Genomic DNA, 26749 nt, shown 5'->3' with positions numbered 1-26749 from the left:
CTATACGTTTCAGCAGAGAGTAGCACATGGACACAAAAAGGGAACGTTCGCTCTTATAGACGTAATAATAAAAAGAAAAAGGGAAAACCTCTGCTGCCGTTGTACCTTCTATTTTTACCAGGTGCTTCATGTTTTTTTTTTCTTATAGAGATGCGCAGTCCGCCTCTTCAATGCCTCAGCCATTTTACACACGCATATAAGTCCCAGTTTTCCAACATGTAAAATACTGTCAATGTCTTGTTTTGTCTAGCCTATTATCAAGTTTATTGCTGAATTATTGACGTCAATGGGTCTAATCAGAAAAAAAAGAGGGCCAGAACTGAAAAAGCTTTTTCTTCCATTTTTTATCTCCCCTTCTTCGTCTTAACAGCGTCTGGTTGCGCGGAGTACTCTCCTTTGCCGCCCTTCGAACTAATTGCGGGGCCTTCAAAAAAGAATAAGAAATAAAAATGAAAGAGGAAAGAAGAAGAAAATTACCTATTTTAATACGTTGTGTAGAAAAGAAAAGAGAAGTTTAAGAAGAAACAGTATCTAGATAGACTAACCGTTTCGGACTGGCGCGTTCGGCATAGGTCGTAAGGTAGGTGGGCCTCTTCGCATCTATAACTGTGTAACAATACACGTTATGTAGTTAGCGTCAAGCTCTCTTTTTGTTTAATGCCCGTTGACTTGCACGTATAGTCCCTTTCAAATTGCTGGAGCGCGAACCTATACTACTCCGGCGGCAGTCATTCGTTGTGTTGCACAACCAATTCTCTTCGTTCGACTTCTATATACCCAATTTGAATTCTTAATGGTCATTCACCGGTCCTTGCAGGCTATATAGCCGTTCCTTATCATGATGCTTAAACTTCAATCGTGTTGCTGGTGCAAATTATAGCAATATACTCTACTTATTTTGTTTGGGAAAGGCCATTCGTTTTCTATCGACCACACGCCAAATACAATGACAAACACCCCATCACCCGTATTGCTGGCTATAATTCTTATATGTTTGGAAAAGACTATAGTTCTTTTCAATTGACCCTGTCTTTCAGCACTATCAAATTTGATTGGCCATATCCGGGACAAATAACTAAGATCTGACGTCGATCAATCAACCGAAATTCGCGAGCAATCCAGCAGCTTTTTTCGCGATCAACGATAAGGGTCTCTTCGAAAAATAAAATACGGGATGTTTTTAGAGATTCAAGAAAGAACTTTAAAATCTATAGTTTTCCACACTCAGCACAACATTTTGTATTTCTCTCTCTTTTCCTCTCTCAATTTTGACGAATTATATTTTTTTAAACATTCCGTTCAAAAAAATATAGAAAGAAAAAGAACCTTTAAAAAAAAATTGAATAGAAGTGAAAAAGAAAGTTCTTTTTTCTTTTCTTTTTCGAACTTTATAGGAAGAACTGGCGCAAAAGTTGGCAGCTCAGTTCGTGAGCGAGGAAAGTTATCAGTCCAAGAGATGGCATTTTATTATATTTCTGGTAGTAAAAGATGAAAATGTCCACGTCTAGAAATTCCCGCAAGAGGATAGCAAACAAAAACGGGTTTCCCTATGGCAAATGGCCAGTAGCGTTTAGCCATCACATACCGACTCACATGAAAACGACCGATCGCTACGAAGAGTCAACATTTTTTTTTTTTTATCCGCAGAAAGGATCGATATGTGATGGATTTCTTTCTCTTATCGAGTGCATTTTCAGTTCACCAAAACTTTCTGAAGCGAACATTGAAAATAGATGCCGTTCATCACTTTGAAGAAATTGGACTGAAAATTTCGTGAAAAGGACTCGAAACACGTCGTGTCATCATTGAAACGTAATCTTTTTTTTTTGTATTATTGCGCCAAACGAGAACAAGAGAGAAGTCATCATTTTTGCGGCAGGGTGAAGAAGAAGAGCGACAACGAAAAACATTTTAAAAAATAAAAAAGGAAAACGCCATCATCATTAATACTGGATTGCTTTTGTCATCTCAAAAGAAAGAAAAGGACAAAAAGAGTGGGAGAGAAAAAAAAAAGCTTTTTACTTCCAACTATCCAATTATTTAGATTCAAAAAGAGTTGAAGATAACACAAAGGCAAAATCTCTATGATGTAAATCGCATTAAATATAATCAGTACTTTGTGAGGATTTTGTTCTTCTTTCATAGAGGGACTAGTGAACCTTTTTTTTTTTTCTCTCTTTTTTCAGGGTTGATCTCGTTACACAAAAGACAAATTGATCTCGAGTTCATTTATCAACAACAACAACAACAACAAAAATACTTTATCGTCTCCTTCCAATCAGGTGCCATTCGATGGGACACCGAAACGAAAAGCTATCGCACAACGCTATTTTGCAAACACAACCAAACGTACAATATTAAGGGGAGGCCGGCATGTAGCACGTAACAATATTTATGTATAAAAAAGTGGCAAATAACGAAAACAAGATTTTAAACAAAAAATGAAATTGAAATTGAACAAATGTGGCATTTCAAATTCGGAGACGCTCTCAATTTCAACGAACAAATCATAACAAAAACAACAATAAATTTGTTTGACAATATAAATATAGATCGTTTTTAACTCTCTATCATAGCTATTTTTAATTTCCTATTAGTATTATTATTATTATTTTTTAAATCTTAAATTTCTTTCCAAAAAAAAAATGGGAGGGTGGGTCGATTAATAAGACTATTAGCAGATGAATTCATTTTTAGAATAACATTTACACGTCACGGTAGTTGACATTGGAAACAAAAAAAAAATGGGCCTAACGTAGACCTGTCCTACCGAATGCAACGAAACAAGAATTCCATCAGTGCCTCGTAAGAAGTTCGGCCAAGGCTCCGATGTAAGTCTGGGCCATTTGAAGCGTTTCGAACTTGGAAAGTTTGCGGTCGCTGCCCAGTGCGGGCACGACCTCACGTAGTCTTTCGAACGCATCGTTCAAGCTGTTCATGCGTCGGCGTTCTCTGGCGTTGGCAGCCAACCGGCGCTTCTTCACCACCTCGACAGTCGGCACTTTGGTTGAACGACGACGGCTTCCGCTTCCGCCGCTACTGTTGCTCCCTCCGCTGTTATTGCTTCCATTCGAATTGTTTTTAGGCGTCCGAGGCGTCCGCGTTTTGCGTTGTCTTTTCTGCTCAGTCGGCTGTCTTGTCCGTCCATCGTTCATGGCCTCAGTTGACGGACTGGCAGAAGACTCCAGTCCTGCCGGATTGGACTCCATCGTAGCTTCCGATTCGCCATCATCCGTCCACATAGACGAAGCTCCGAACTCACCAGCGTTCGATTCTTCCTGATCGGTAATCACCGACGCGCTGTACTTGCCATCCGACGCCACAACGGACGCCGGCCCTTCCATTCCGAGCAGGCAATAATCGACAGATCCGACCGGAGTGCTACTGGAAGGTCCAAGAGCGGCAACAACAACAGGTCGATGCGGATGTGGCAGCTGGTCGCTACCGGGCCGCAATTCCGTCAGTAGCCGCGGCGATGAACTGGGTGACCTCAGACTTGCCCACGATTGAGCCGAGACGGGACTCTGGCAATTTGGATCGTCGTAAGAGGCCGAGCTATTGTTGTTGTTGTTGTTGTTGTTGTTATGACCGCCATTGTTAGCGCTGTTAATCGCGCTAGTGTTGTGGCGGACGCCTTCCTCGGCCGTAAAACCCGTCGAGTGGTGGTAAACGTCGTGAACGACATAGGCGGCCGGTGCATAATATCCATGAGCGTCTGTGTTGCCCATCAGATCACTGGAGCCGAACTGAGAGTACATTTCCAAAGACATTTCGTATTGCCCCCCTTTTTTGTTTGTTTGTTTGCTTTTATCTGCTCGTTAGTTTTCTTCTTCTTTTCAGTCCTTTTCTTTCAAATGTCTTTTATTTTGATTCAGTTCTTTTTCAATTCAAAGAATCAGAAAAAAGAAAAGAAAAGAAGAGCACTCGGATTCAATTTAAAACACTAAGGATCTTCATGACCGGTTGTCTTGTTGGCAGGCGATTAGAAATGCATGTGAACGACAGCCAAGTGCCTTTTTTTTCCTTTTTTTTTTTGAACTGCCCTAAAACTCGAAAACAATTTTGAAAGAAATAAACCGCTTCTTCTTCTTGCTGTTGTAATAGTGCGCGTTAAGTGCGTAGATGGTCCCTATCTCTCGCAGTGGAGTGATATGAGCGTGTGACTGCACCGACTGCTGACGGTGTACTGGATGAACGGTGGGAGGGCCAGTGAGGCTTATAGTTTATAGTTACCTGCTTCTGGGCAAGGAGAAGAAGAAAACAACCCCTTAAAGAAAAGAAAAATATGGAGGAAAAAAACCTTCTGTATCCCATCCCCCCACTCATTCTATAGCCTCCTCCTCCTTCCTTATATCCCATTTTTTTTTTTTTTCTTTCTTTCTTGTTCCTCCTTTTTCGACTATACGTGTGTACTGCAGGCAAACCGCACCGAACACCCAACACTGGCGTTCACTCACGCAAGCTATATGGCATCACGAAAAAAAACCAGAGAGAGAGAGAGAGAGTTTGGCTGGCCACACAAAAGCTGACTGATTGAGGGGGAGGAGACGCAATGGCAACAAGCGGGCAGACTTTTTTTTTTTTTAAGACGGACCGTGGCTTACACGTTGTGCCGTGATGCTGAGGATCTATCATCTAAAAGCAAAAGAGGAGTGATGAAGATCAAAATGTGGGAAGCAATAAAGTGCCCAGTCAGGATCATCATTGGCCACACTCTCTGTCGATAATGGAAAGCAAGTTCATTCGTTTTTATGGGTCTTTATTTTTTGTTTTCTTGAGGGCACTTGCTTCATCCAATATACGCCCATTTCTAATGCAACAAATTTATAATTCTTTTTGATTAGATTTTATTTTTCAAAAGTTATCCTATCTGAAATGGAAAGTGTCTTTTACTGTATATCCTTTGGCATCACTATACTTTCTTTGAGAAACAACATGCCAGATGATTAGAGTTCCTGCTGCAGTTAAAATATCACCTCACCTATAAGATGTTTTTAAACCCGTTATGTTTTGCACCCCATCTTTCCAAACTAAAACTTCAGTTATAACTCGTAATGGATTTTACTTCCCTCGCTGTTTCGTTCAAAGGCAAACCAGAAAAGAATGAACGATTAACCTGTGTGAGAGACTCTAACGCGCCAGCTAGCCGCCAACCCGAGCGGATTAATTGAATGCCCGAAAAATTGACGTAATGTGGGAATGTTGTGTACAGTATGTGAATGGCTATAGGAACACGCGTCGCCCAGCTGCCACGCGGGTCCGTGGATGGTGATTTACACACAACAAGTCTACCGAGTGTAAATAGGTAACACAATTGCAGTATATATACGCCGAGCTACGTGGCCAAGTGCTAGCCAGGAAAACCGAGCAACATCATTTGTTCAACTACACTATTGCTTGTTGCATACAATAGTTATTAGACTTCACGATTTTCTTTTCTTTTCTTTTTCCCTACATAAATCTCTTGCCCAGCATTTTTTTGTTTTCCCCTTGTAAAAAATAAAGAGACTCAAAAAAGCAAGGGTCATCCAGCCAAAAAAAGAAAACTATATTTGTTGTTGTTGTTGTTGCTAAAACGTCATATTCGTTGAAAAATTTTGTATAACGTCATCGACCAACAAAAAAAAACAAAACAAACAGACTGCCGTGTAACAACAATAAAAAGGACTTTTGCTCATATCCGCCAATCAAATAACGTGCTGGACGCACTTGGGGGCTTGTCTCAGAGTGATGGAAATCATCTCTACAATCAGAGGACAGTAGAAAGCAATTATTTGATATTTTTTACACAATATCCTTTTTATTCTTTTTTACAACACAAGAGTATACATACACGTTTATTCAAAACTGTACATGTAGCAAAACGATATAGCGTCTATGCATTAGCAGATTCGGTTTTCATGTTTTTTGCTGTTCCCTCGCTATTGCGAAAAGTAGCCGCGCCAAAACGAAACTGCAGACGGCAAGGTTGTCAATCGAGCTTTTACGTGTGTCCTGTTATTATTTTTGCGGGAGCAGTTATCTTTCCTCCTCACGGGTTGTCGTCTGAAACGATCGGCGGCGGTTGGCGCAACGCTCCACTGACTCGGATGGACTTGCGTCCTACAAAAATGTCCTTTCCATGGCTAGTCCAGAAGAATGAAATAAAAGAAGGGGAGATGCCAAAGACGCGATAGAAACTAGCAAAAGCCAATATAGATACAAGCGCTGATGGTTCGCAGATGAATTGTTAATGTCGTGGCGGTTTACCGTCGACCGGCTTATTCTTTGCGCTATCATTTGTACCGCATAAAACAATGCGTACGTGTTCGTTAAAAGTGGAGTAAGACTGCTGTCTGCATAGATGGCAAGAATGATATACTTTTTTTTTTTTTTCTTTTTCAGGGGGGTCTCGTTACGGTGACAATAGTATACTAATCGAAATGTATATCAATATCAATGAGAATAAATTTCCGAAAGCCGCTAACTGACGACGGAAGACGTTTGCGGATGGAATGATGTTTAGTTTTATCTTGAAGGTAAGCATTCCTCGAGTACAAAAGTTCAAACAGCAGGGTGAAAAAGAAGAAGGAAAAGCCAAAGTACATCGTAAAACTAGTCTACATACCCATCAGCCAATCGGCATTGACTACGCGGAAAATTGAACTGGCCGCCCAGCGCGCGTGCGTGCGTACAGTCGTCATGTGAGACCCGCATTATCAAATAGCACAGCAGTCTACATCATCATCATGATTTCTCGGTGGCTGTTCCAGCGGCATTTCAAAATACCCGCGTTTATAGGCCTTAATAATGTTGACTATATCTTCCAGCCTGGGCTATGCGCATCGACTTCGCTATAATTTCACACTGTGTATATCCCAAAAGGTAAACGAGTCACGAACGGAATCTGTGCCATTTCAACTGATTTTGCGTAACGATTCAACAGCCGCAAGGCCATATCGTCACTTGTATTCAACAGTGATTCGGGAATTTGTTTTCTTTTTCTTTTTCTCGTGCGTCCATAAAGATTGTTGGGCCATTGACACGCCGATTGTAAAAGACTCTTGATTCGTGAAACGTTTTTCGCTCGTGGATGAAAATTTCGTGCTGTATTTATGGCTCCTTTGCAATATCTCTAACATTCAGTGTATATATACTCTATCGTTAAGCTATGTGTGATTTTTAAAGCACTTTCATCCGATGAGCAATGCGGTGTAAGGATGTACTGCAAGTTATACTGAAAGTCCATTTTGAAAAAAAATAAAAATAATAAGTTCAACTGAACCAACTTCCGTGGCACGATGAGTTTGCATGCACCAGCAGATTGAGAAACAGCTGTTGTCGACGTACTCATTGCACCGACACTTTGGCTTCTTCGTCCCAACAATAACGAAACATCAACAAAAGTATACTCTCGATTGAGTGCTGCGGTACAAATGGCCTTTGCTATTTGGTCATCTCTTCCATCGGTTGAATATGGCAAGTTCAATCGGTCCGTTCAGGCAATCAGGCCAGTGGGCAGAAGGTGTATGGAACAAGAGGATCGCTTTGCTTTTCGATGGATGACGAGCGAATGGTACACCTACAGGGGACTGTAAATAAACAACAATTTCATGTCGCACACTCAACTTTACGGCGTCACACTCAACACTGGGACCATGTTCTATATTTATACAGAATGCTTTTGTGTACACTCTATAGTTTTAGAAAATTTGTTTTCTATGTGTGTGTGTTGTTTTGGCTCAGTCGCAAACCTTTTTGTGCTCATGTCCGTTCGCATCCACGTCCAACTGCTGTTGTATGACTTGTATAAAAATAGCGAACGTAACGAACGATGCGCTATAGACTCGATTAAAAAGCTCGTACGCCACTGCAGAAACATAAAGTAATAGAACAGCAACAGCAACCGACGAGCGTAGAAACCATAACGATTACTCTGCCGGAATGGCGGCTATATGCCACGCTGTGCAATCAGTCAAGATGATAAGTTCTTTGTAATCTTCGGCGGCTTTTCGGGATTTGTTCTCCACCCACACATTTCCACTCTCTAAACAAAAATTAAGCTTAAAAAAAAATAATAATAAATAAATAAATAAAAACACAAACAGCCGAAAAACTCGGACAATTTGTATCGGTGGGTGGATGGGTGGCAAGTGGGGGAGGAAATAATAAATGCATATAAGCTTGGGAAACGTTGTAGAGCCAGATTACCTTTTTTTTTTTGTTTTCTTTTATTGCCCAACTGGTGAAACAAAAGAGACTCGGAAAACGGTATCCGTCCGCCCGTCGGGCCATCCCAGAAGTGATCGTAAAACAAAAGAATGAAAGAGAGAGAGAGAGAGAAAACCAAAACGAGTTTTAGGCGCGGGAAAGATTTTTTTTTTTTTTTGCTTCACGATGATGTAAGGATGCCATCGGACGCCCCCTGCCAGTAGTATATAGTATAGCCCTTTTGCAGATATTGCGCGACGACTCGACCGCCAAAAACCCTAACGATATGTACACACGATATAATGACTGGAGAGCGGTACTCGTCTCGTAAGTCGCATCGTCTGGCTGGGGAAGAAATTTTTCTTTTCAGAAACTCTGGACAGAACCCATTAGCACTCAAGTTTTAGGGCAAGCTCAGCTGTCGTCGCTACTTTTCTCTGAAAAACTTGCGTGCGGTGAAAATGTTAAACAAAATAAAAGAAATGAAAGAAAAAAAGAAAAAGGGAAGCCAAAGCTTAAATGGTACGTATACACTTAATTCCGGACCACATCTGGAGTCAGTGCGCACAGAATGAAGCTCGGCTCTGATTAAAGGCAAATTATTGTTCGGTTTTAGTCAATTTACTTAGAAAAAAATAAAAATAAATAAAAGGGAAAAAGGCAAACGAAAAAAGAAAAAAAAAGACGAAGAAAATAGTTGAAGTATTTTACGTTATGAATTGAAATCTGTCAGAACGCTTGACAGGCTCAATAAAAGTGATTCATAACGTTCGTAAAATAACAGAATAGCGGCAGCTTCAACCAACGAGAGATCACATGCTGACAGGCACAACATGATCACAGCTGACATGTGGATGGTCACGACAAAAGAATTTCTTATTTTTCTTGACTTTTTCGCTGCAAATTTTCATGTTGGCCAGGTAGACAAGGTCCTCTAAAGTCTCAAATCTATTGGTTTTTCTTTCTAGATTGTCGAGTCTAACCGTGAGTTGATGTGAGCCAACGCGGCAGCCGGGGATTTTCTTATTTCGAGTGAGAGAAGCTGAGGTATTAAAATATGACGAGAGATCGGATCCTAGTGATAAGTATAGTTGACAGTTAAAACTTTGTTGTCACAAGAGCTCGCGTGCCGCTGCAATATGTTCGGATTACGGGTTCGGGTTGATCGGCGTGTGATAACGTTACAACATCCAATGATCAGTCATAAGATCTGGCGTTCATGTTGTCCTCAAAATTTTACGTGACATCATTGTTTTTCTTTTGTTAACGCTTTCAAGCATACATTGAGTACTTTCAACTAGATTAGAGATTTCCAGGCAAAGTGTTAGAAAACAAATCACTCAAGTTCCGAGTGCCAAAAATTCACGGTTCTTGTACAAATCTAGGACATTTTAACTGCACCTTTCGATGGAGTACGAGTGAGATTTGAATGAGATAGTCATCTATCAGCTACCACCTGACTATTATCTGTTCCAACAATGTCTTGGGTTGAGACTGGATCGGAAACGGATGTGAGCCACAAATGCAGAATGCCTTTTACACGCCGGTAGGCAAGAGGACACCATACATTTATCCTGGCAGAGTATGAAGCCTTTTATGGTGGCCTAAACAACCACATAATCAATGAAATAGATGGAAAATACGTGATTCGTTTTCGTGTTAATTATGTAGATTTTTTTACAAAATGGAATCAAAGTGGTTTTATAGCGTAACACCTTTGAATTCAAATAACACAAAAACTATAAGTTTCCCGTGAGAATGAAATCTATTTTCTTGATCCTCGTTCAATTTTGAATCAAAATCGTGTATTCTTATCTATATTTAAAATTTAGCCAAAAATGAAAAAGTGGGAAGGCTATACCCTTCCCACTTTTGTCAAAATCTGAAAAAAACAAAATCTCTTGGAATTCGGTGAAAGTTACAAAGTATACTCAACATTGAATGCTGATTGCAAAAAAAGAATTAGTTTTCTCGTCAGTCGAGCAGTTTTTTAAATAAACGAAAAACAAACGTATCCTTTGCGCAACAATTCTGTTCTTTCGTTTTCTACGTTTATTTCCAAAATTATAAGCCTAACGCAAAAACGAAGTTGATTTCCATTATCCTCGCTCAATTTTGAATCAAAACCATGTATTCTTTTCTATATTTAAAATTTAGCCAAAAATGAAAAAGTGGGAAGGCTATACCCTTCCCACTTTTGTCAAAATCTTCAAAAAACTAAAATCTCTTAGAATTCAATAAAACCACACACTTTATACTCAAAATTAAACGCTGATTCCGGCTGGGATATTAGTTTCCTGTTTAATGATGTCGTTTTTGAATAAAACGTAAGCGTAGTAGTTATAGCGCAAATACCTTTTTTAATTGTAATTACTCAAAAAGTAGAAGTCCCACGTAAAAAAAAAGTGCACTTTTGTGATGCTCGTAGAATTTTGACATAGTTTTCTATATTTTAGAGCATTTAAAAAAAGAAAAGGAAAAAAGTCGGGCTTAATTTTTAAGTATTTGACCTTTCAGAAATTTGGCCAAAAATTCCACGTTATAATCAAAATTTAACGCTGAATGCAGTTAAAATTTTATTTTTCTCATCAAACCACTGTTTTTTAAATAAATAGGACCAACGAATTGCTGAACGAAAATCTTTTGGGATTCGTTAAAAATCACACACTATACTCAAAACGTTATGCTGATTTCCAGAACATGGTTCGTTTTCTCTTCAAATAAGCGGTTTTTGAAGTATACCCAATAAATGTGCTATAGCATGTCAGAGAAGTCGGAAACGAAACCAATTTTAAATAGCTTTCAAACCCGTTGGTCACGCCATCTAGGCTATCGTCTGAAAATTCACGCACAGTTTGGAGGTACGGTATTCAAACGAATTCTGTGTAGGTAACTAGCTGGTATAGGTAAGAAAACGCTTGATTGAACATACATCCATATATTTCGATAACTGATTTTATCTGGATTCCACCCCTACCCTTTATAAAATATGTTGAATTCCATAACTTGCATTGATTCGTCATGTTCCACAAACTCTTCACGGGATTCGTCATGTTCCACAAACTCTTCACGGGAACGATCTGCATCTTACATCATGATCTTCCATGGATGTTATCAGTTATGTCACGATTTCATCTTCAATGACTTTTCAAGAGTTATTCTGAGTATATGTTTATTATCTAACTTCCTGAACGTCTCGCTTGATTAATCCCCATCGGTAGCTTTACTGATTCAATAGTGTGTAAAACTATGGATACGCCGATGGAACCAACTGCTTCACAAGGCATGCTGTTTAAAGGCATGTAATCACACCATCGCACATGTTAGCATTCATTCAAGTTCATGTATTTCAATTCATCCGGGAGACTCGGGTAAATAGTGCGCGGTGACATGGGCATTGTTTCAATGTACAGCATGGGCCATCGCCCCGCACGAAAACTCGATAGATATTCTTCACACATATCAAATCGAAAAAAAAAAGTAAGTAAGCACAAAAGATTCACTCTAAACTTTTCAAGGATGTTCAAACATGAGTGGAAAATGTTAACGCACAAAGGATGCGTTCATATCTTGCCCATTTCGGATAAACCCATCAACATGCTACGAACTTGATCTGAGCTCGCGGACGGATATTGTCCATCTTCAAAAGATTCCTCCTCGTCGAAAGACTGCTTCATTCTCTTTTTAAACCTAAGGAAAAAAAGAAATATACTTCACGTAGCGAAAGACATTTATATTTCTGTATAGAATTACGCCGGGCTTTCACTATTATTGTCAGGGTTGCAGCAGAGTGCAAGCTTCTTTTCCAAAGCTTTGATTGTATCTCGGTGAGGTAGTTGGACGTTCCGCACCATTACACGGATTTCTACGAGAAATAAATAAAAGCCGTTCAGACACACAGCGAAACTCGGTTTTTGCACAGGCATGGAAAATGAAAATAAATCAAAAACTAAGTCAAATTTAAGTTAAATTTAAAATCCCATCCACAAGCCCAACACAAAGTTAAAATTCTTACTTTTCACTGCTTCTATGAGATTTAACAAACGCTTTTGATCTTCCGAAAATAGAATTTTTGTTATGTATTCATCCACATTCTCTTTCGACGTACTCGCCGAATGAATAATTGCTGCAAGAGATATTTGAGATGGGGAGTAGATCAATATAGCATCAGTATAAAAAACTTGTTCAAGAAATTCATCAATTCCTGGCCGCAGCCTCTCAGGATCACTGAAGGTTGGAAAACGTGTCTTCATGTCAATCATCAAACCTTCAAGTCTATGAAGTTTGAGAATAAATGGATGTGAATGAAAGAAGATGCAATGAAAAGACTTACGGTCGAAATGGATTATGGACAGTCAGCTGGTAGTCAAGTTGTTGCATTAGAAGTAGTTCATTGTTCAAAATAATGGCAGCAGCCTTTTCCCTGTCTCCTTTCAAGTTACCAACAAATTGATCCATCGAAACATTGAACTCCTCAACTTTACAAGCCAAGTAGACACAGGTCACACTATGAAACCATGTCATCAGTGAGAAATTTTTTTAATAATTCACTAGCTACTTACAGGATTTCTTTTGGTGGATAGTCCATGACAGAGTTATTCACATAAAAACGTTTGAGGTAGTGTAAAGCTGTTCCTATTACATAGCGGGGCATAGGGGGATGGAATTTTCTGCAGAAGTCCCTCAGCTGGTACTCATAACTCATAATCAAACTTTTTTCCTCGATAACGTTCAAAAAATGTGCTTCACGCTCTATAACCTGTTAATCAATAGACAATGATGGCCATGGCATCTTCTCAAAATGCAAACCACTTACTGTCATGTTTCTCCCTCTACTGGAAATGTATTTAATGTTTGCACTAAGTCTGGCATTAGAAACATCAGTTTCATCTTTAAACATCCAAAAATGCCGTTGGGTGCTCGTTGCAAACATATTGAACTTTCCCCTTTTCTAGATGTTCGAAATCGACACCATGCGCAAAATCAGATATGATCTTTTTTTTTCGAAAATTTAGACACTAGATCTTTTAGTCTGCTAGGACGCTTCGTTGCCAGGACAATCGTTAAGATGACCATTCCGGATCCGGATTTCCGGACTAATTGACCCAATGACGCCGATGTTTTTGAATACTCTCAGGAAACATTGTATTCTGAAATGTTAGATTATTGCAATAATATCAAATTAAGGCGAAATTTTATTTGTTTAAATTAGGCTAGTATATTGAATTTGAAAGTGCATTCCAGGATAAAGTCGCGGTAATTTTAAAATCTGCTCAAACCCTATATCCAGTACAAGAGCTTGAGATGGAAACAAATCTGGGATTTCAAAAAAAAAGTAGTTCTAACAAATGATGCACTGTGGTGGGAAAGTGAAACATGGCAAAAGTGTGTGTCAATCGCACTCGCAATGTGTGGTCATTTCCGAAAACCGGCTCCTAGCAGTTTAATGGTAGCTGCCAGTCTGTCCTGGTCCAAAGCCACCAAATCCGCTACCACCGGAACCTACAAAATAGTATCGAAACATTTAAAAAACGGAATTTTTCTAGAAAAATAAAAGACGTATCATTACCACCACCAGCTGTGGGGTTGTAGCCTTTTCCTGCTGTAAGAGCTTGGCCTGTTAAAGAATAAAATGTGTTAGATCTTCAAAATTTTAGCATGGAAAAACATTTGTTGTTGTTGTTGTTGCTTACCAATTCCGACGGTTCCAATGCCAGTGAACTGACCGTAGGCGCCAATGGCTCCAGCAACGGTACTAAAATAAGTATAAGGAGATAAATGAATTGGTAATTTTAAACTTATAATGTTTGCAGTAATCGGATGTGGTGTTACCCAGCTCCATAACCTCCTAGACCATTCTGGAATCCAGTGGAAAAGATTTCATTAAAGGTGTTACTTCCGTATCCGACAAGAGGGGTACCGGCTTGTACTGCACAAGCCAAGCAAAGAATGACCGCCTGAATGAGCGCAAAATTTTCACGATCACCACATTTTATTTTATTAAAAATAATTTTGCACTTTATTAATTAGTAGATTTGAAGAGTACTTACAAGGGAAACGATTGTGGTATTACTGGCAACCATATTGAAGATTGTGTAGCTGATGCGATTGCAAGTGAGCACTGAATAATGATAGACCCACTTTGCAGCGCGTTTAAATAGAGTTTCATTCGTTTGCATCTAGTAGTCGACAAATTAGTTCGAAGTATTGCACTTTCCCCCGTTTGCTTTGTTACACAACAGCTATAGCATATCCACCGGCAGGGTGGGAGAAAGCGCAATCAGTAGTTCAAAAAGATATCGAGGAAAACTTAGCTGATCATCTGATTCCTATTTCTTATTTAGTTAGGCATTGTTTGATTAACAGAGATCTGTTCCAATTTTCATTGACAAAACGAAAGCTTGTTTTAGAATTGAATAGCACCCCAATCTAGGAATTTCCATTTTTAGTTTTCAGACAAACAGGCATAGGATGCTTGCTAAAAAAGGCGAACGATTTCCCTTTCCGATTTCCAATTGACCGCAATTCATCACTGCTACGTACCATAGTGTTGCTTGTCGTACTGTCTATGCATAATAGAAGTAGATTTGACAGGCGCTTTTCATCTGCTAAGTAAAGCGTCACAATAAAGAACAAAACAGCTAGGCTGTATTCAATACCGCTTGCGCTTAATGGGGTTAGTATTTCACCTCGTTTGTTGCACGGTAAGAATCTATTGTCAAAAGAAATGTGATATACTGTACTTTACAACCGTAAAAATTTTGGATTATCACCAACTGCTGTTTCTTCCTCAATATAGAAACATATTAAACCGTATAAAAATATTTGACTTGGCGCACTGCCATTTTCCATGCGTGCAATTGCGACCAGGTGCCATTTCGGCAGCACGTCAACGGACCGCATACCTATGCGTGTAATATTCAATTTAACATCTGACTAGTCTATAAAGAAAAATGATCCATTGTACCCTTAGTCTAGAAAGGCAAAAAAGTTTTGCTAAACTCGATCCTATACAACCGAAACAGTTGTAGGCTACAAACAATAAGTATATGGCTGTAGGCCTGTTAAGTGGACCTTTGGAGTGCCTGACTCTTTGCCATCACAAATGAAAATATGTGGTTGAGAACCCTATACGATCTTTCCTGCCAATCTTCTTATAGAGGAGACCCCTTGGCGCACGGGCGCACATCCCATAGCGGATTTTGTGACCGTTGCAACGGCCCAGTCGATTACGATCTTTTCAATGCAAAGTTCACAAAAATGCAACTTGGGCAGTATATCACACAAGAGACTGCGTAAACGTTATAGCTAGAACGGAGAAGCAGATGTGGGTAAACTTTTTCTTTTGTTGTTAGTTTTATTTATCGATTATGATTGAGGGAGAGAGAAAAAAAACCTAGATTCGATTTCATTTTGGCAGGGGAACGGTCGATACATACAGACAAGCAGCGCTGTTGGGTCACATGTCCTGCTCTCCATATTTCTCCGCTTCTTTTCCCCATGCAACTACTTCTAACGTTGACGTGGGTACACATTTTTACAATTCTCTTGCAACTTCGCACACCTGTACAGGTGTGCCGAATAATATTGATTCTGTGCAACGTTCAGTCTTTAGTGAACGACGACGACTGGATCCCAAAGCGAATGCGTTACGGTTGAAGGATATCAGTCTAGTTTCTTTAAACGTTCGTAATCGATGGTAAAAACAGAAAAAACTAGTCATTTAGAGTTTTAAAAAATGGTAAGTGGAATCCAATTAAGCGGAAAACCATTCGTGATAGGATAAGGGGAGAGTAGCAAACTGGTCATTCCTCGTCAAAGCATCCTCTCTCAGTTGGGGGTATAATAGGTCTTTTTTAAATCGTGAGTACAAAAGAACGGTCAAAACAACTCTCAATGTGTTTTTCTAACGGGTGAAAGGGGGAGAGACAGAGAGGTTGGAGAGGCCGCTGAAAAGGGAGGAGGTTGAGAGGGGCAGGTGTTTGGCCGGGATAAACCATAGAGAGATGCCTAAAACTGATGTGGGCTACATCAGCGCGGTATTGTACAGAGAGTGGAGGGAAAAGGACAGAAACAGGGGGGGATGAGTAATGCACACTTGCACGGGATCCTCAAACTGCCACCACATCTGTGGGCGCTCTGTTGTACATGTATTGCATTATTGTCGGCTCCAGTACATCACTCTCTCCTCTGAAAAACGATTCCGCCTTCATTTTAGCTGGCAGCATTGAGGGACAACGTGGCACATTCTACTTTTGGTGGTTCTGTCGAACAGTTCTCCATGTGCTCTCGTTTCCTCTTTAATCGCTTTGCAAAGAGTTAATGCGGCCGCTTATTTCACAGGTGAGATGCGTGGAAAAAGCAAATGGTGAGTGTTATTTTGGTTATGGGGTCGCTAAGTAGTAGTGCCGCAGGTAATGGCTGTTAAATATCACGTTACCTGGACAAGGCTACTTAATGTTCCCTTAGCCCCATACAACTCGAACTATAAATATTGAATTATTTGGCTGCTATTGACTAATAAAAGGAAAAATTAAAGAATTTTCATAACCTGATTTTATTCAGCAGCTAGTTTTTCTTTACCCCAAAATATCAAAGTAATCTTGAACTCTTGATTTGTACTTTGCGGCAGATCCCCGAGATCCGTACACAAAATACAATGAAACATTTAAAGTGTCAATGATAATTCGAGAATTGAGATGCTTTTTCTTAGCCCAAAGGTTCTGTTTCTCTCATCAGCCAATCCAAGGCTTCCTTTTTATCCATTCTTTGCAGCAGAGGAGCAACTTTATCGCGACACTGGGTATGGTATTGGTCGATGTAAGCAACCTGAAAAAGAAGACGGTTTCATTAAAACTATGAAATTGTACGAACGTAAGTTGATTTATGCCTCTTCTTTTGTCAACATCTCCGTGATGATCCTACGAAAAATAAACGAATTTGGCTTTAAACACAATGATTCAAAACGCAGAAGCAAAAGTTACATTTTTTTCTGGATCGGTACAAAGGTCAGGTTTTCAAAAGTGCAAAATTTGCGATCTTTGAAATTGTTTTCGGGGTTGGCTGGCACGATTTTGACCAAATTCTCGATGCGGATACCGAATTCTCCATCTTGATAAAATCCCGGTTCATTTGAGAGCACCATGTTCTCGCTCAACCCCTGTCGTGATTATTTATTTTAACTATTGAAGAAGTTTCTCCAAACAGGGCAAAAGAAATGTAGCACACATAAATAAACATACCGGATCATCGGGGTAAACTCTCCAGGAAATTCCCATTGGGCCTTCATGAACGCAGAGGTAGTGGCCCACTCCGTGACTCGTGCCATGGAGATAATCGAGACCGACGTCCCACAAGGCTTTGCGCGCCAAAACGTCTAAGACGTTACCCTGTTAAAGTCGCTTAAATTATTAAGAGAAATTTTCATTTTTTTTTTTATGTATACAAACATCCGCAAGTTTACTTTAATTTTGGATGGGAAAAGGCAAGTGGCCAGATTCGTTTGACCCTTCAGGACGCGAGTGAAGCATTGGCGTTCAAAATGAGTTGGCACACCAAAATGTACGGTGCGTGTCACGTCCGTAGTTCCATCCTTGTATTGCCCACCTTAATAGAGAAGGGGGGCAATACAATAAAATATAAATACAAATATATACAATAAATATGTACGTATATGTTGGATATATACAATAAATATATATACAAATATCTTATTTACCTGAATCACAAAGGTATATTTCGCGATTTGTGATGGGGCGGTCCGTCTCAGGACTTGGTTTATAGTGGATTATAGCGGCATTGGAACCAGAGGAGCTTATCGTATCAAAACTCAACCCGACGAAATCGATTTGCTCAGCACGAAATCCAGCAAGTTTGTCAGCGGCAGATATTTCCGTAACTGTTCGTTGGGATTCGACTTCTTTTTCCAACCAAGCAAAGAAACAACAAAGAGCAGCTGCGTCTTTAATATGCGCATTTTCCATGCCTAATTCGTATCAAGAAAATCAAGAAAAGGAAATTGTCAGTGATAACGATTAAAAGTTGTAAATTCTTAAATATAAAATACCTGCCATTTCTACTGGATTCTTGATTGCTTTCATAAAAACAACAGGCGACACATCACCGCAAAGCAATTCTTCGGGAACTAGATTGGAAAATGCAACTGCACTTTTATCGCTTATCCAAACCTTTTTTGGTTGTTGTGAAACCTGCAGAAGAATTCACAAAACAAAGAACAGCAAACAAACAAAACATGTAAGAGGAAGTCTTTCTTGGTAATGATTACTAATATATGTACTTCGGCGGCCAAGAAACCGTCAACATCCTCATACGGATGCAGAACAGCCAACACGGTGTCGGTGGTCGGGGAAGATGTATGTTCTTTCATTTCGATGTCAGCCTCCAGATTTAAATGCTGTTTCACCGCAGATGTCACTTTAGACGGATCGACAAACAAATGAATTTCTCCATTCATTTTGACCAGGAGCCACGAGAAAAATACGGGATTGTATTGGATGTCGGTGCCACGTAAGTTTAGCAACCCTGAATAAATGAAAGTAGACTAACCATTAGGCTTTAGCTAACAGATACATTTACTTTCACGTACAAGCAATGTCGTCGAGAGCCGTCAGCAGCAGCAAGGAACAGTTTTTGGCTTCCATCTCTTTAACAACATCTTTAACTTTGTCCTGCCATGACTTACCTAGAGCAAAATTGACGAAACCGTGAAAAAATTATTGTGATTTGGTTGCAAAACATTCGTTAAAACCAATCCTACCAGTGTATTTGATTTCTAGAGGTTGAATAACGTGAGATGGACGTGAAGGCTTCTCATCCCAAATGACGTCTACGATATTCCGTTCCACTGAAACCAGGGTATGACCAGACGATTTTAAAGTTTTAGATAATGGAGTCCATTGGTCTTTGGAAAATAGTCTTGGATCCACACCAACTTTTGATCCTACTGGCAAAGTTTTGGCAAGCCATGCTCCCTGAGTTGGAGTAGTAGGTATCCCTTAAGAAATTAATACATAGAAAATGCATTTTTAGTATATATATATAAAAGGATACATACAGTACCTTCTTTCATAAGTGTCCAATTTGAATCCAACTGTTTTTCAGCCTGATTAAAATAACGGCCATCAGTCCACAGACATGCCTCCGTTTCAGTAATGACTGCAGTGCCAGCTGAACCAGTAAATCCAGAGACAAAAGCTCTGCGTTGGTCACTGTCAGCTATATATTCACTCTAAAAAAATTAAGGAAATATTTTTGAAGAAATCCCATGGCTATTTTGGAGATTTTTTAAACATATGCAATCTGATGGAAAATAGGTATTATCCCACCTGATGTGCATCTCCAGAAGGTATTATGTAAGCTTGAATAGCTTCTGTTACGACAGAAGTATCTTTCATTAAGCTGCGAAGACGTGTCAGTATCTGGGTCGTATGTCTAGTCGCCATAATTTGAAGGTTTGCAGTTACTAGTGATCACTAACCAAATGACCTGATCTAGAAAATCAATGTTTCAATTATACCACTGTCGATCTAATTCTGTAGAGGAAAGCTGTATCAATTAATCAATCACACCTTTGAACCGTGGAATGTAACACGGTCAAATAGATAGATATCGGGTGAAAACAAAAATCAGGTGAGAACCAATTGAAATCGGCGCAAAACTTCATCTCTGACACCCCTGGTGTCTACTGTCTAGTCGAAAAAATTTATGTCAAAATTAATTTCCGTTAATTCTATTTTTGATTTATAGAAATGTCGTGCTTACCAAACTTAATGAGTTCCTGTTATGCAAATATTGCCAGGTTTTTACGCATAAATCATGAGAATAATTTTTTTAATATTTAGCAAGTTTGTGGTTTCTGCTTATCCTATTCAACGTCAGCAGACGAAAGCAAATTCATTAGTTTTTCTCATTTTCTGGCGACGCTCGTCTCAGCGTGTATTTTTCGTTTGATCTGATAAACCGAAGTTCTGGTAATTAATTACCAGTGAACAAAGTAAACAAAAGTAACTATTTTACCAGGTTTTCTTTTTATCAAGAGAACTTCCAGAGAATAAAATGATCATTCCTATTCGTTGCTTTACGTGCGGAAAAGTAATCGGTAACAAATGGGAGACATATCTTGGCTTATTACAAGCCGAATACACTGAAGGGTATAACTCATTTTTTCATCTTTTTCACAAGTCCTAGAATACAAAGAAAAGTTGGCTGCTGTGACTTGAAGTAACAGTTGCACAATTGTTAAATTTGACATACAAAATATCTATAGTAAACAGCACAAATGAAAATCATTAATTAATAAAACAACTAAATTTCCTTGTATACTGTCAATCATATATTTTAATGTCAACTATGATTTAAGTAATTTTTTTTTATTCTCTGTTTTGTGTTTCAGCGATGCCCTTGACGCCCTTGGCCTGAAGAGATACTGTTGCAGAAGAATGTTGCTGGGCCATGTGGATTTGATTGAAAAACTGCTGAACTATGCCCCACTCGAAAAGTAACAGGTCTTTGGCGTGGCTTTAATATATCATTCAGACAACTGACTGATATCATAATTCCACTCAAATATTTTTATGTGAATACAAACATTTCTCTAATTAATAATCTATTTTGTAAATAGTTTATCTTTCCTCTATAATAGTTCAAATTTTGTGGAGCTAGTATTAGCTAGATAGTAATCCTATACAATCTAAAGTGGCCATGAATTGCTGCTTTTATATATTTCATTCTTTTTATGTGAAATTGATTTGCTGAGATTGACTTTTAATTAACCATATGATACCAGTCGTTCTGTGCCATGATTTTTTGCTCTCCTATCGTGCGAGCTCCGATACCCGACAGAAGGCTCCGAGTCATCGCTGTGCGTCTTATTTTAAGAATAGAACAGATTGCGCCGTTGGTTCTAAAACTCGCTTCTTTCTCAACTCGGCGTCCAAGTTCTTTGCAGTAACAGTCGTGTTTCAGCTATCCCAGCTGCTGCTGCTTCTCGTCTACTCACGTAAAGAGCTGTTGCTTGCTAGTGTGAAAGTGCGCGTGCTTGCATCTACGACTTGTTAACCCATTTGTAGGAATAAGTTTATCGTTAACAGAAGCACAGCTTTTACCGTTATTTATTCCAACAAGCTTACGTTTCTCGACTCTACTGTGCTTTACTGTTCGTGATTAGCCTTAAAGTGAGTGAAACAAGCAGATTGCTAATTTAGTCTGCAATTGGGGTTTGATTTCACAATAGTAAATCTTTTATTCTTGCCGTATAAACAGTCACTATCTATTTCTGTATGCGATATGGAATCGATGATTAGGTTACTAATGTTGTATACAGTCTAACTTTGGTTTCTTTTAAACGTTAAGTTATTCAAGCATCATTGAATAATTGTACTTTCATTCAAGATTTCTTCGGACATTAAACATTTTAAAATAGTGACCGTCGAAGTTTGGCAAGATTAAATTGTCTGGTTTAGAGAGCAATTGTGATACCCAAAGGAAATATTAGAAATATTAATTCAGTACCATATCAGCAGATTTGCGGTTCGCTTATCAAAAATTCTGAAATGATTCTGTTTTGACAAGGATGTTGTAATACTATGGAGTTTAGAAAGTGATCCTAAACTGGGCAATATCTCTTCACAAAACTTTGGTCTGGCATATATCAATCATGTTTTTATGCTTGTCGGAGACATTTAAGAAATAAATTTTGTGTTTTAAATCTTTTAACTGAAGACCAGTACTTCACGTTTGTTCAAGCAGGAGAAATTTTGGAGGAAATTCGGAAAGAGTTATAGCGTGATACTCGTGTGATATTTTGGGAAGACGCGAGAGTCGTGAAACTTAGAGAAGACTGCCGGGAGGAAAAAACTGGTAACGCATCATCAGACTGTCAGACCTGGTCAAATGATATGGCTTGCCAAGAGTTCAGGAAAGAGGTAGACGCTGTTTTTCCTGAGCACATATCACGACTAAATCGCGGTGCGGCAGACGGAACTTCGGTTCGACGCAACCAGCGGAGATTTCTGTATCGGGAGGCACAGCCATCAGCTGGAGCTATTGGCCGTTATCGCACACAGCCCGTCACCTTCGATGAGATCAAGGTATATGCATGCTCTTTTTCTTCCTGTTTTCTTCTTTTACTTGATGTAGTAGATCACCGGCTTGTATTTGTTAAGCCCCTTATTCGACACATAGTCTAAATAACCACAGAGTTAAAAGAGAAAGAAGATGAAAAAACAAGCATACTAAATTAAGAACTTGCGGAGGCCGCTCTACAGCTGCTTTATCATCCAGTTGGTGATCAACCCTGTCGCGGTGCTGAGTACTATGATTGGTGGATGCTACTGACGTCTTAAACACATAAACGGAAGCAGCCGAAAGGAATGCTCTCCTCGTTTTGTCATTCGTCACCTTTTAGATTAAATCAGGTTTTTTCATCGAAAATAGTACCAACCTGCTAAATGTCAGAGAAGCGGATCGTGATTCATTTCATCCTCCAACTGCCTCGCTGTAGGAGGTAACGATGATTGATAATCTGAACACTTTCCAAGTTTACCGGAGTTGAGTCATACAATACATGGCGACATCTTATGGTTCCGCGTCTTTTGCCCTCGCACGGTTTAGAAATACCGTAGAGGTCAATCTTGGCCAACAGCTTCTATTTTGGTTTCCCATTAATGTCTAGTTTCAATGCCATCTAGTAGGATGCTTTACAAACTAATTTCAAAAATAAATTATCTTACAGTGTTTTTCTTATTTCTGTTTCTGTAGGAAGTAGATGAAGAAGTTCTGAACGAAGAGATACTTCCAGATGACAGCGCTGCAACGGTTGCTCAATCAGAAGAGGACTTAATGCAGCAAAAATTCCAAAAATTAAGATTACGTCGTCGAGGCTCCCACCGCACTGCTCGTCGACCTCTTCTTCGACCATCCAATAGTCATGATGAATCAGAATTTGACTGCAGTTCTTATGCTTCTCTACCACAGTCAACTGGCACTGACCAAACTCATCAACCATTTTTGTCTTCTACCTAAGATGAGAATTAATGAAATATACGAATTCGTCGGCACATCTATATTGAGTTGAAATCAAAATCAGGCTCCTTTCATCGTTTTTCATTTTTCATGGAAGCCTTTTTTAACAGCGTTTTATTCACTTTTGGCTGTGTTCCTTCTGGTAAAAAACATCTTACATGACCCCAGCATTTGCATTCGCCAGTCATTAATAAACCGTGTTACGTAATTGGCTGTACCTTTTTTAAAAAGAATTTGTAACATTATTATTCCTACATCCGAATACCTGTATGAAAAAATATCAACATAATATAAAAATTAATAATTGTGGTATCTAAAATTGAATGAGGTAGGTAGCTGAACAAACAATCAAACATGCACGACATGCTCTGATATGAATATTGGAATGTAGCAGACAACCCTGACCTGAGGTGGTCCCTGTTGATTAAAAGTTAAGATGAGTAGTAGTCTGCTTCAAGCCTTGAGGCAGAGCTTGAGAATCCATAAGAGTTACGTCAGAAAACGTCGCTTAAAAAACTTGGTTTTTTTTTATGTTCTAAAAATCGCAACAACATGCAAAATTTTCAAACCACTCTAAGGGTATTTCGGTACCTATCCAAAACAAAGTCCTTCCAGTTATTCTGGTGGCGGCGTCAATCGTTTTGTTTGCCTCACAGTTTTTCTGTAAGTTCCTTCACCAGACAAACCTTCAACCATAATTCGCGTTCTCGGGAAAATTCCCCAAAGAGGAAGTTCGGCGTGTTACCCTTCATGGCGTTTGGCATTGTAATAGCACACTGTGCAAAGCAGGAGGATGACAAACTTGTCAGTAAACATTATGGTATGTAGTACATCAATGGATCTTAAAGGATTATTTCAAAAAAATAAAACTTCCTTAGAAGAACATCCACTGTTTAAGGCTGCAAGAAAAGGCAATACTGCTGCTGTTGAGCGTCTCTGTAAGAACGGGGCAGATCCAAACCAAAGGTTCATCACTTTTTTAGTTTTATTTTTTATTTTATTTTTTAAAACTTTATCATAATACAAAATCTCTACTTGAACACAAATCCTTTCAGGCATCCCTTAGGATGGACTCCACTACATATTGCAGCAGTTCAAGGAAATGTTGATGTTATAAAAACTTTATTAAAGGTGCCAAATCATTATTTTTAAAAACCATACTATAAGTGTTATCCATTATTGTACCATACAGTATATGTAAGATTGCTTATTTATTTATTTATTATTTGTTTATAGTGTGGAGCCAATTCAGATTTAGGGGAGGATTTTAGCAATGCAAATTTGAAAGCAAGAGAAAAAGGGCTTCATTGGTTGGATGGTAACAATATCAGACAACAAATAATAGAGGCAGTTAATCAATCTGTTTGATTTGACAAAAGTCATGGAAATGAGAGAAGAAGAATTTTCTGACCGTCTTAATAATCGGGCTACATTCACTGGATGCACTGCATTGCATTATGCCTGCATTATCGACGATGCCGGTAAAGGAAAACTAGTATGATTTCATCTTTACAGCAGTTCTTATCGCAGCATGATCATTCTCTTTTAGCCTGTGTGGCTGCTTTACTCGACGGTGGTTGCAATCCATCCCTTCCGAATCTTAGCGGACACAAGCCAATCGACTACGCCAACAGTGATGCTATGAAAAAGCTTTTAGAGAGTTACATTGTCAAGGTAGCTGCAATTTTTGTTATACAATTATTTAAATGAAAGCATAACTTGTAAAACTTATGCAGTACGAAGACTCAATGAAGGAAAAGGCTGCAGAAGAGAGGCGCAAATATCCGCTAGAATTGCGTTTAAAAGAAAAAATTATTGGACAAGAGGCGGCCATCGCCACGGTTGCATCAGGTATGGTCATCTCGATTCCCATATTTTGCTTTTGTTTCATTAAGTAGTCACCTGTTTCAAAACAGCTATACGCAGGAAAGAAGGAGGTTGGATTGATGAGGAGCATCCATTGGTTTTTCTTTTCCTCGGTTCATCGGGAATCGGTAAAACGGAGCTTGCCAAACAAGTAAACGGTTGTTTTCATTTTACCTGAACCTTTTTCGTTAAATTTGCTATTCCTCTAGGTAGCTACGTATTTAAATCCTAAGAATACAGACGGATTCATTCGTTTAGATATGTCAGAGTACCAAAACAAACATGAGGTAATATGACTTCACCTGATATTCTAGGCTTTCACAACCACTGACATCTTTTTCTTTTCAGGTTGCAAAGTTAATCGGTTCTCCACCAGGATATGTCGGCTATGAAGAAGGCGGGCAGTTGACAAAAAAACTCAAAAAGTGCCCCGATGTAAGCTTCTAAATATTCGTTTATCGCAAGAGCAACAAATCAGTTTACCGATTTTATAGGCTGTCGTACTACTGGATGAAGTAGATAAGGCGCACCCTGATGTATTAACAGTTCTACTCCAGCTGTTCGATGAAGTATTGTTTGCTTGAAGCAATACGATAGGCATTATACACAAATATATTTGTTTGTTTATTAAAGGGAAGAATAACAGACGGAAGAGGCAAAACAACGATTTGCAAAGATGCGATTTTTATCATGACTTCAAACTTGGCTAATGACGAAATTGCCGATCATGCTTTACGACTGCGCCATGAAACTGAAATGGCAGCAAAACGGCGTGTAAACAGCAATAAAGAAGGTCAGTTACTATGAGATTACCATTGTTGGTTGTGTTTGAAATTGTCCTTTGTATAAGTAGAAGAAATTCCTTCCACGACACTTTCCATATCTCGAGAATTTAGTGATTTCGTTGTTCGTCCGATACTTAAGGTATTTGGAATCTCATATAATTTGAGTTCCGTATAAATATAATCCTTATGGAATTGTCTCTTCAATACCATTATTTTTTCTAGCGCCACTTCGGTCGGGATGAATTTTTGGGGAGAATCAATGAATTTGTCTTCTTTTTCCCTTTTTCTAGGTAAGAGACATTGCACGTATTTTTAAAACCCCAAAATATATGACGTTTTTTTTTTTAAATCTTTAAAATAGAACTGAACTTCATCAGCTAGTCCAAAGAGAATTAGATTTTTGGGCTAAAAAGGTAAGATTTCTTGTAATTGATGAAAAGTAAGCAGGTTTTTAATTTGTCAATAATCAGGCGAAAGATCGATATGATGTGGATGTGTCATGGGACGGACAAGTGCTGGACGCACTTTGTCTTGGGTACAACGTAGCGTATGGAGCCCGGAGTATCAAGTATGAAGTAGAACGGAATGTAGTGAGCCTACTCTCCAACTCCCAGCAATTTTACGGTTTTCCACGCGGTGCTTTGCTTCAGCTCTATGTTGACTATGGCGATGGGACTTCAAGTGAAACAGTGCGCCAACCAGAAATTCGTTTACGTATTAAAACAAAAGATAGTGTTGAATTTACCGAATTGACTTCTCCCGTACGGGACTTGTTGTCTAAAGCAGATAATGGGAAACTGAGCTTGCAATAGAAGTTCTTCTTTTATCGAAACGCTTTGACAAAACCTATTCTAGAACGCTTCAAT

At 39.0% G+C, this 26749-nt stretch overlaps 6 protein-coding genes across 12 annotated transcripts; 2 read left to right on the top strand and 4 right to left on the bottom strand.

The window, feature by feature from the left end:
• Positions 1–1799: 1799 nt before the first annotated feature.
• On the bottom strand, positions 1800–4187 carry LOC116915940 (protein atonal homolog 1). The gene has a single exon (XM_032921103.2). It carries the CDS (start codon positions 3768–3770, stop codon positions 2796–2798), a length of 975 nt encoding a protein of 324 aa, XP_032776994.1. The 5' UTR covers positions 3771–4187; the 3' UTR covers positions 1800–2795.
• A 7332-nt stretch (positions 4188–11519) lies between these two features.
• LOC116931527 (cyclin-H) lies at positions 11520–13220 on the bottom strand. Of its 2 annotated transcripts, XM_032939127.2 has the most exons (7): positions 13007–13220; positions 12753–12949; positions 12524–12697; positions 12206–12465; positions 11944–12055; positions 11743–11880; positions 11520–11641 (listed from the first exon to the last, which is right to left on the bottom strand). In XM_032939127.2, exons 1-6 carry the CDS (start codon positions 13121–13123, stop codon positions 11754–11756), a joined length of 987 nt encoding a protein of 328 aa, XP_032795018.1. In that variant the 5' UTR covers positions 13124–13220; the 3' UTR covers positions 11520–11641; positions 11743–11753. The 2 variants fall into 2 exon arrangements, with proteins under 2 accessions (XP_032795018.1, XP_032795009.1); XM_032939118.2 differs by having other exon boundaries at positions 11520–11880.
• Positions 13221–13318: 98 nt separating this feature from the next.
• Positions 13319–14400, bottom strand: LOC116931537 (spidroin-1). Its single transcript, XM_032939140.2, has 5 exons — positions 14241–14400; positions 14023–14147; positions 13884–13945; positions 13760–13807; positions 13319–13692 (listed from the first exon to the last, which is right to left on the bottom strand). Exons 1-5 carry the CDS (start codon positions 14367–14369, stop codon positions 13634–13636), a joined length of 423 nt encoding a protein of 140 aa, XP_032795031.1. The 5' UTR covers positions 14370–14400; the 3' UTR covers positions 13319–13633.
• A 2328-nt stretch (positions 14401–16728) lies between these two features.
• On the bottom strand, positions 16729–19898 carry LOC116931441 (xaa-Pro aminopeptidase 1). The gene is made up of 13 exons (XM_045177963.1): positions 19779–19898; positions 19536–19700; positions 19270–19438; positions 18968–19204; positions 18797–18892; positions 18488–18732; positions 18257–18398; positions 17909–18175; positions 17654–17796; positions 17433–17579; positions 17175–17350; positions 17081–17111; positions 16729–17019 (listed from the first exon to the last, which is right to left on the bottom strand). The coding sequence occupies exons 2-13, from the start codon at positions 19650–19652 to the stop codon at positions 16900–16902; spliced, it is 1890 nt and encodes a 629-aa protein (XP_045033898.1). The 5' UTR covers positions 19653–19700; positions 19779–19898; the 3' UTR covers positions 16729–16899.
• An 852-nt stretch (positions 19899–20750) lies between these two features.
• LOC116931496 lies at positions 20751–23440 on the top strand. 5 transcript variants are annotated; one of them, XM_045178114.1, is made up of 3 exons: positions 20751–21208; positions 21958–22298; positions 22969–23440. In XM_045178114.1, exons 2-3 carry the CDS (start codon positions 22107–22109, stop codon positions 23230–23232), a joined length of 456 nt encoding a protein of 151 aa, XP_045034049.1. In that variant the 5' UTR covers positions 20751–21208; positions 21958–22106; the 3' UTR covers positions 23233–23440. The 5 variants fall into 5 exon arrangements, with proteins under 5 accessions (XP_045034049.1, XP_045034039.1, XP_045034048.1 ...); XM_045178104.1 differs by having other exon boundaries at positions 20751–21383; XM_045178113.1 differs by having other exon boundaries at positions 20751–21383; positions 21955–22298.
• A 220-nt stretch (positions 23441–23660) lies between these two features.
• Positions 23661–26715, top strand: LOC116931453 (caseinolytic peptidase B protein homolog). Of its 2 annotated transcripts, none has more exons than XM_032939096.2 (16): positions 23661–24052; positions 24114–24198; positions 24288–24363; positions 24469–24550; positions 24612–24713; positions 24782–24906; positions 24969–25083; positions 25149–25249; positions 25308–25385; positions 25447–25533; positions 25593–25667; positions 25732–25891; positions 25952–26022; positions 26106–26173; positions 26245–26296; positions 26354–26715. In XM_032939096.2, exons 1-16 carry the CDS (start codon positions 23785–23787, stop codon positions 26693–26695), a joined length of 1887 nt encoding a protein of 628 aa, XP_032794987.2. In that variant the 5' UTR covers positions 23661–23784; the 3' UTR covers positions 26696–26715. The 2 variants fall into 2 exon arrangements, with proteins under 2 accessions (XP_032794987.2, XP_032794981.2); XM_032939090.2 differs by having other exon boundaries at positions 23663–24052; positions 24111–24198.
• Positions 26716–26749: the final 34 nt, after the last annotated feature.

The sequence above is a fragment of the Daphnia magna genome, linkage group LG1 (genome assembly GCF_020631705.1).
Source record: "Daphnia magna isolate NIES linkage group LG1, ASM2063170v1.1, whole genome shotgun sequence".
In the NCBI taxonomy this organism is placed as follows: Eukaryota; Metazoa; Arthropoda; class Branchiopoda; order Diplostraca; family Daphniidae; genus Daphnia; species Daphnia magna.
This window is presented reverse-complemented; position numbering and strand designations above follow the sequence as displayed.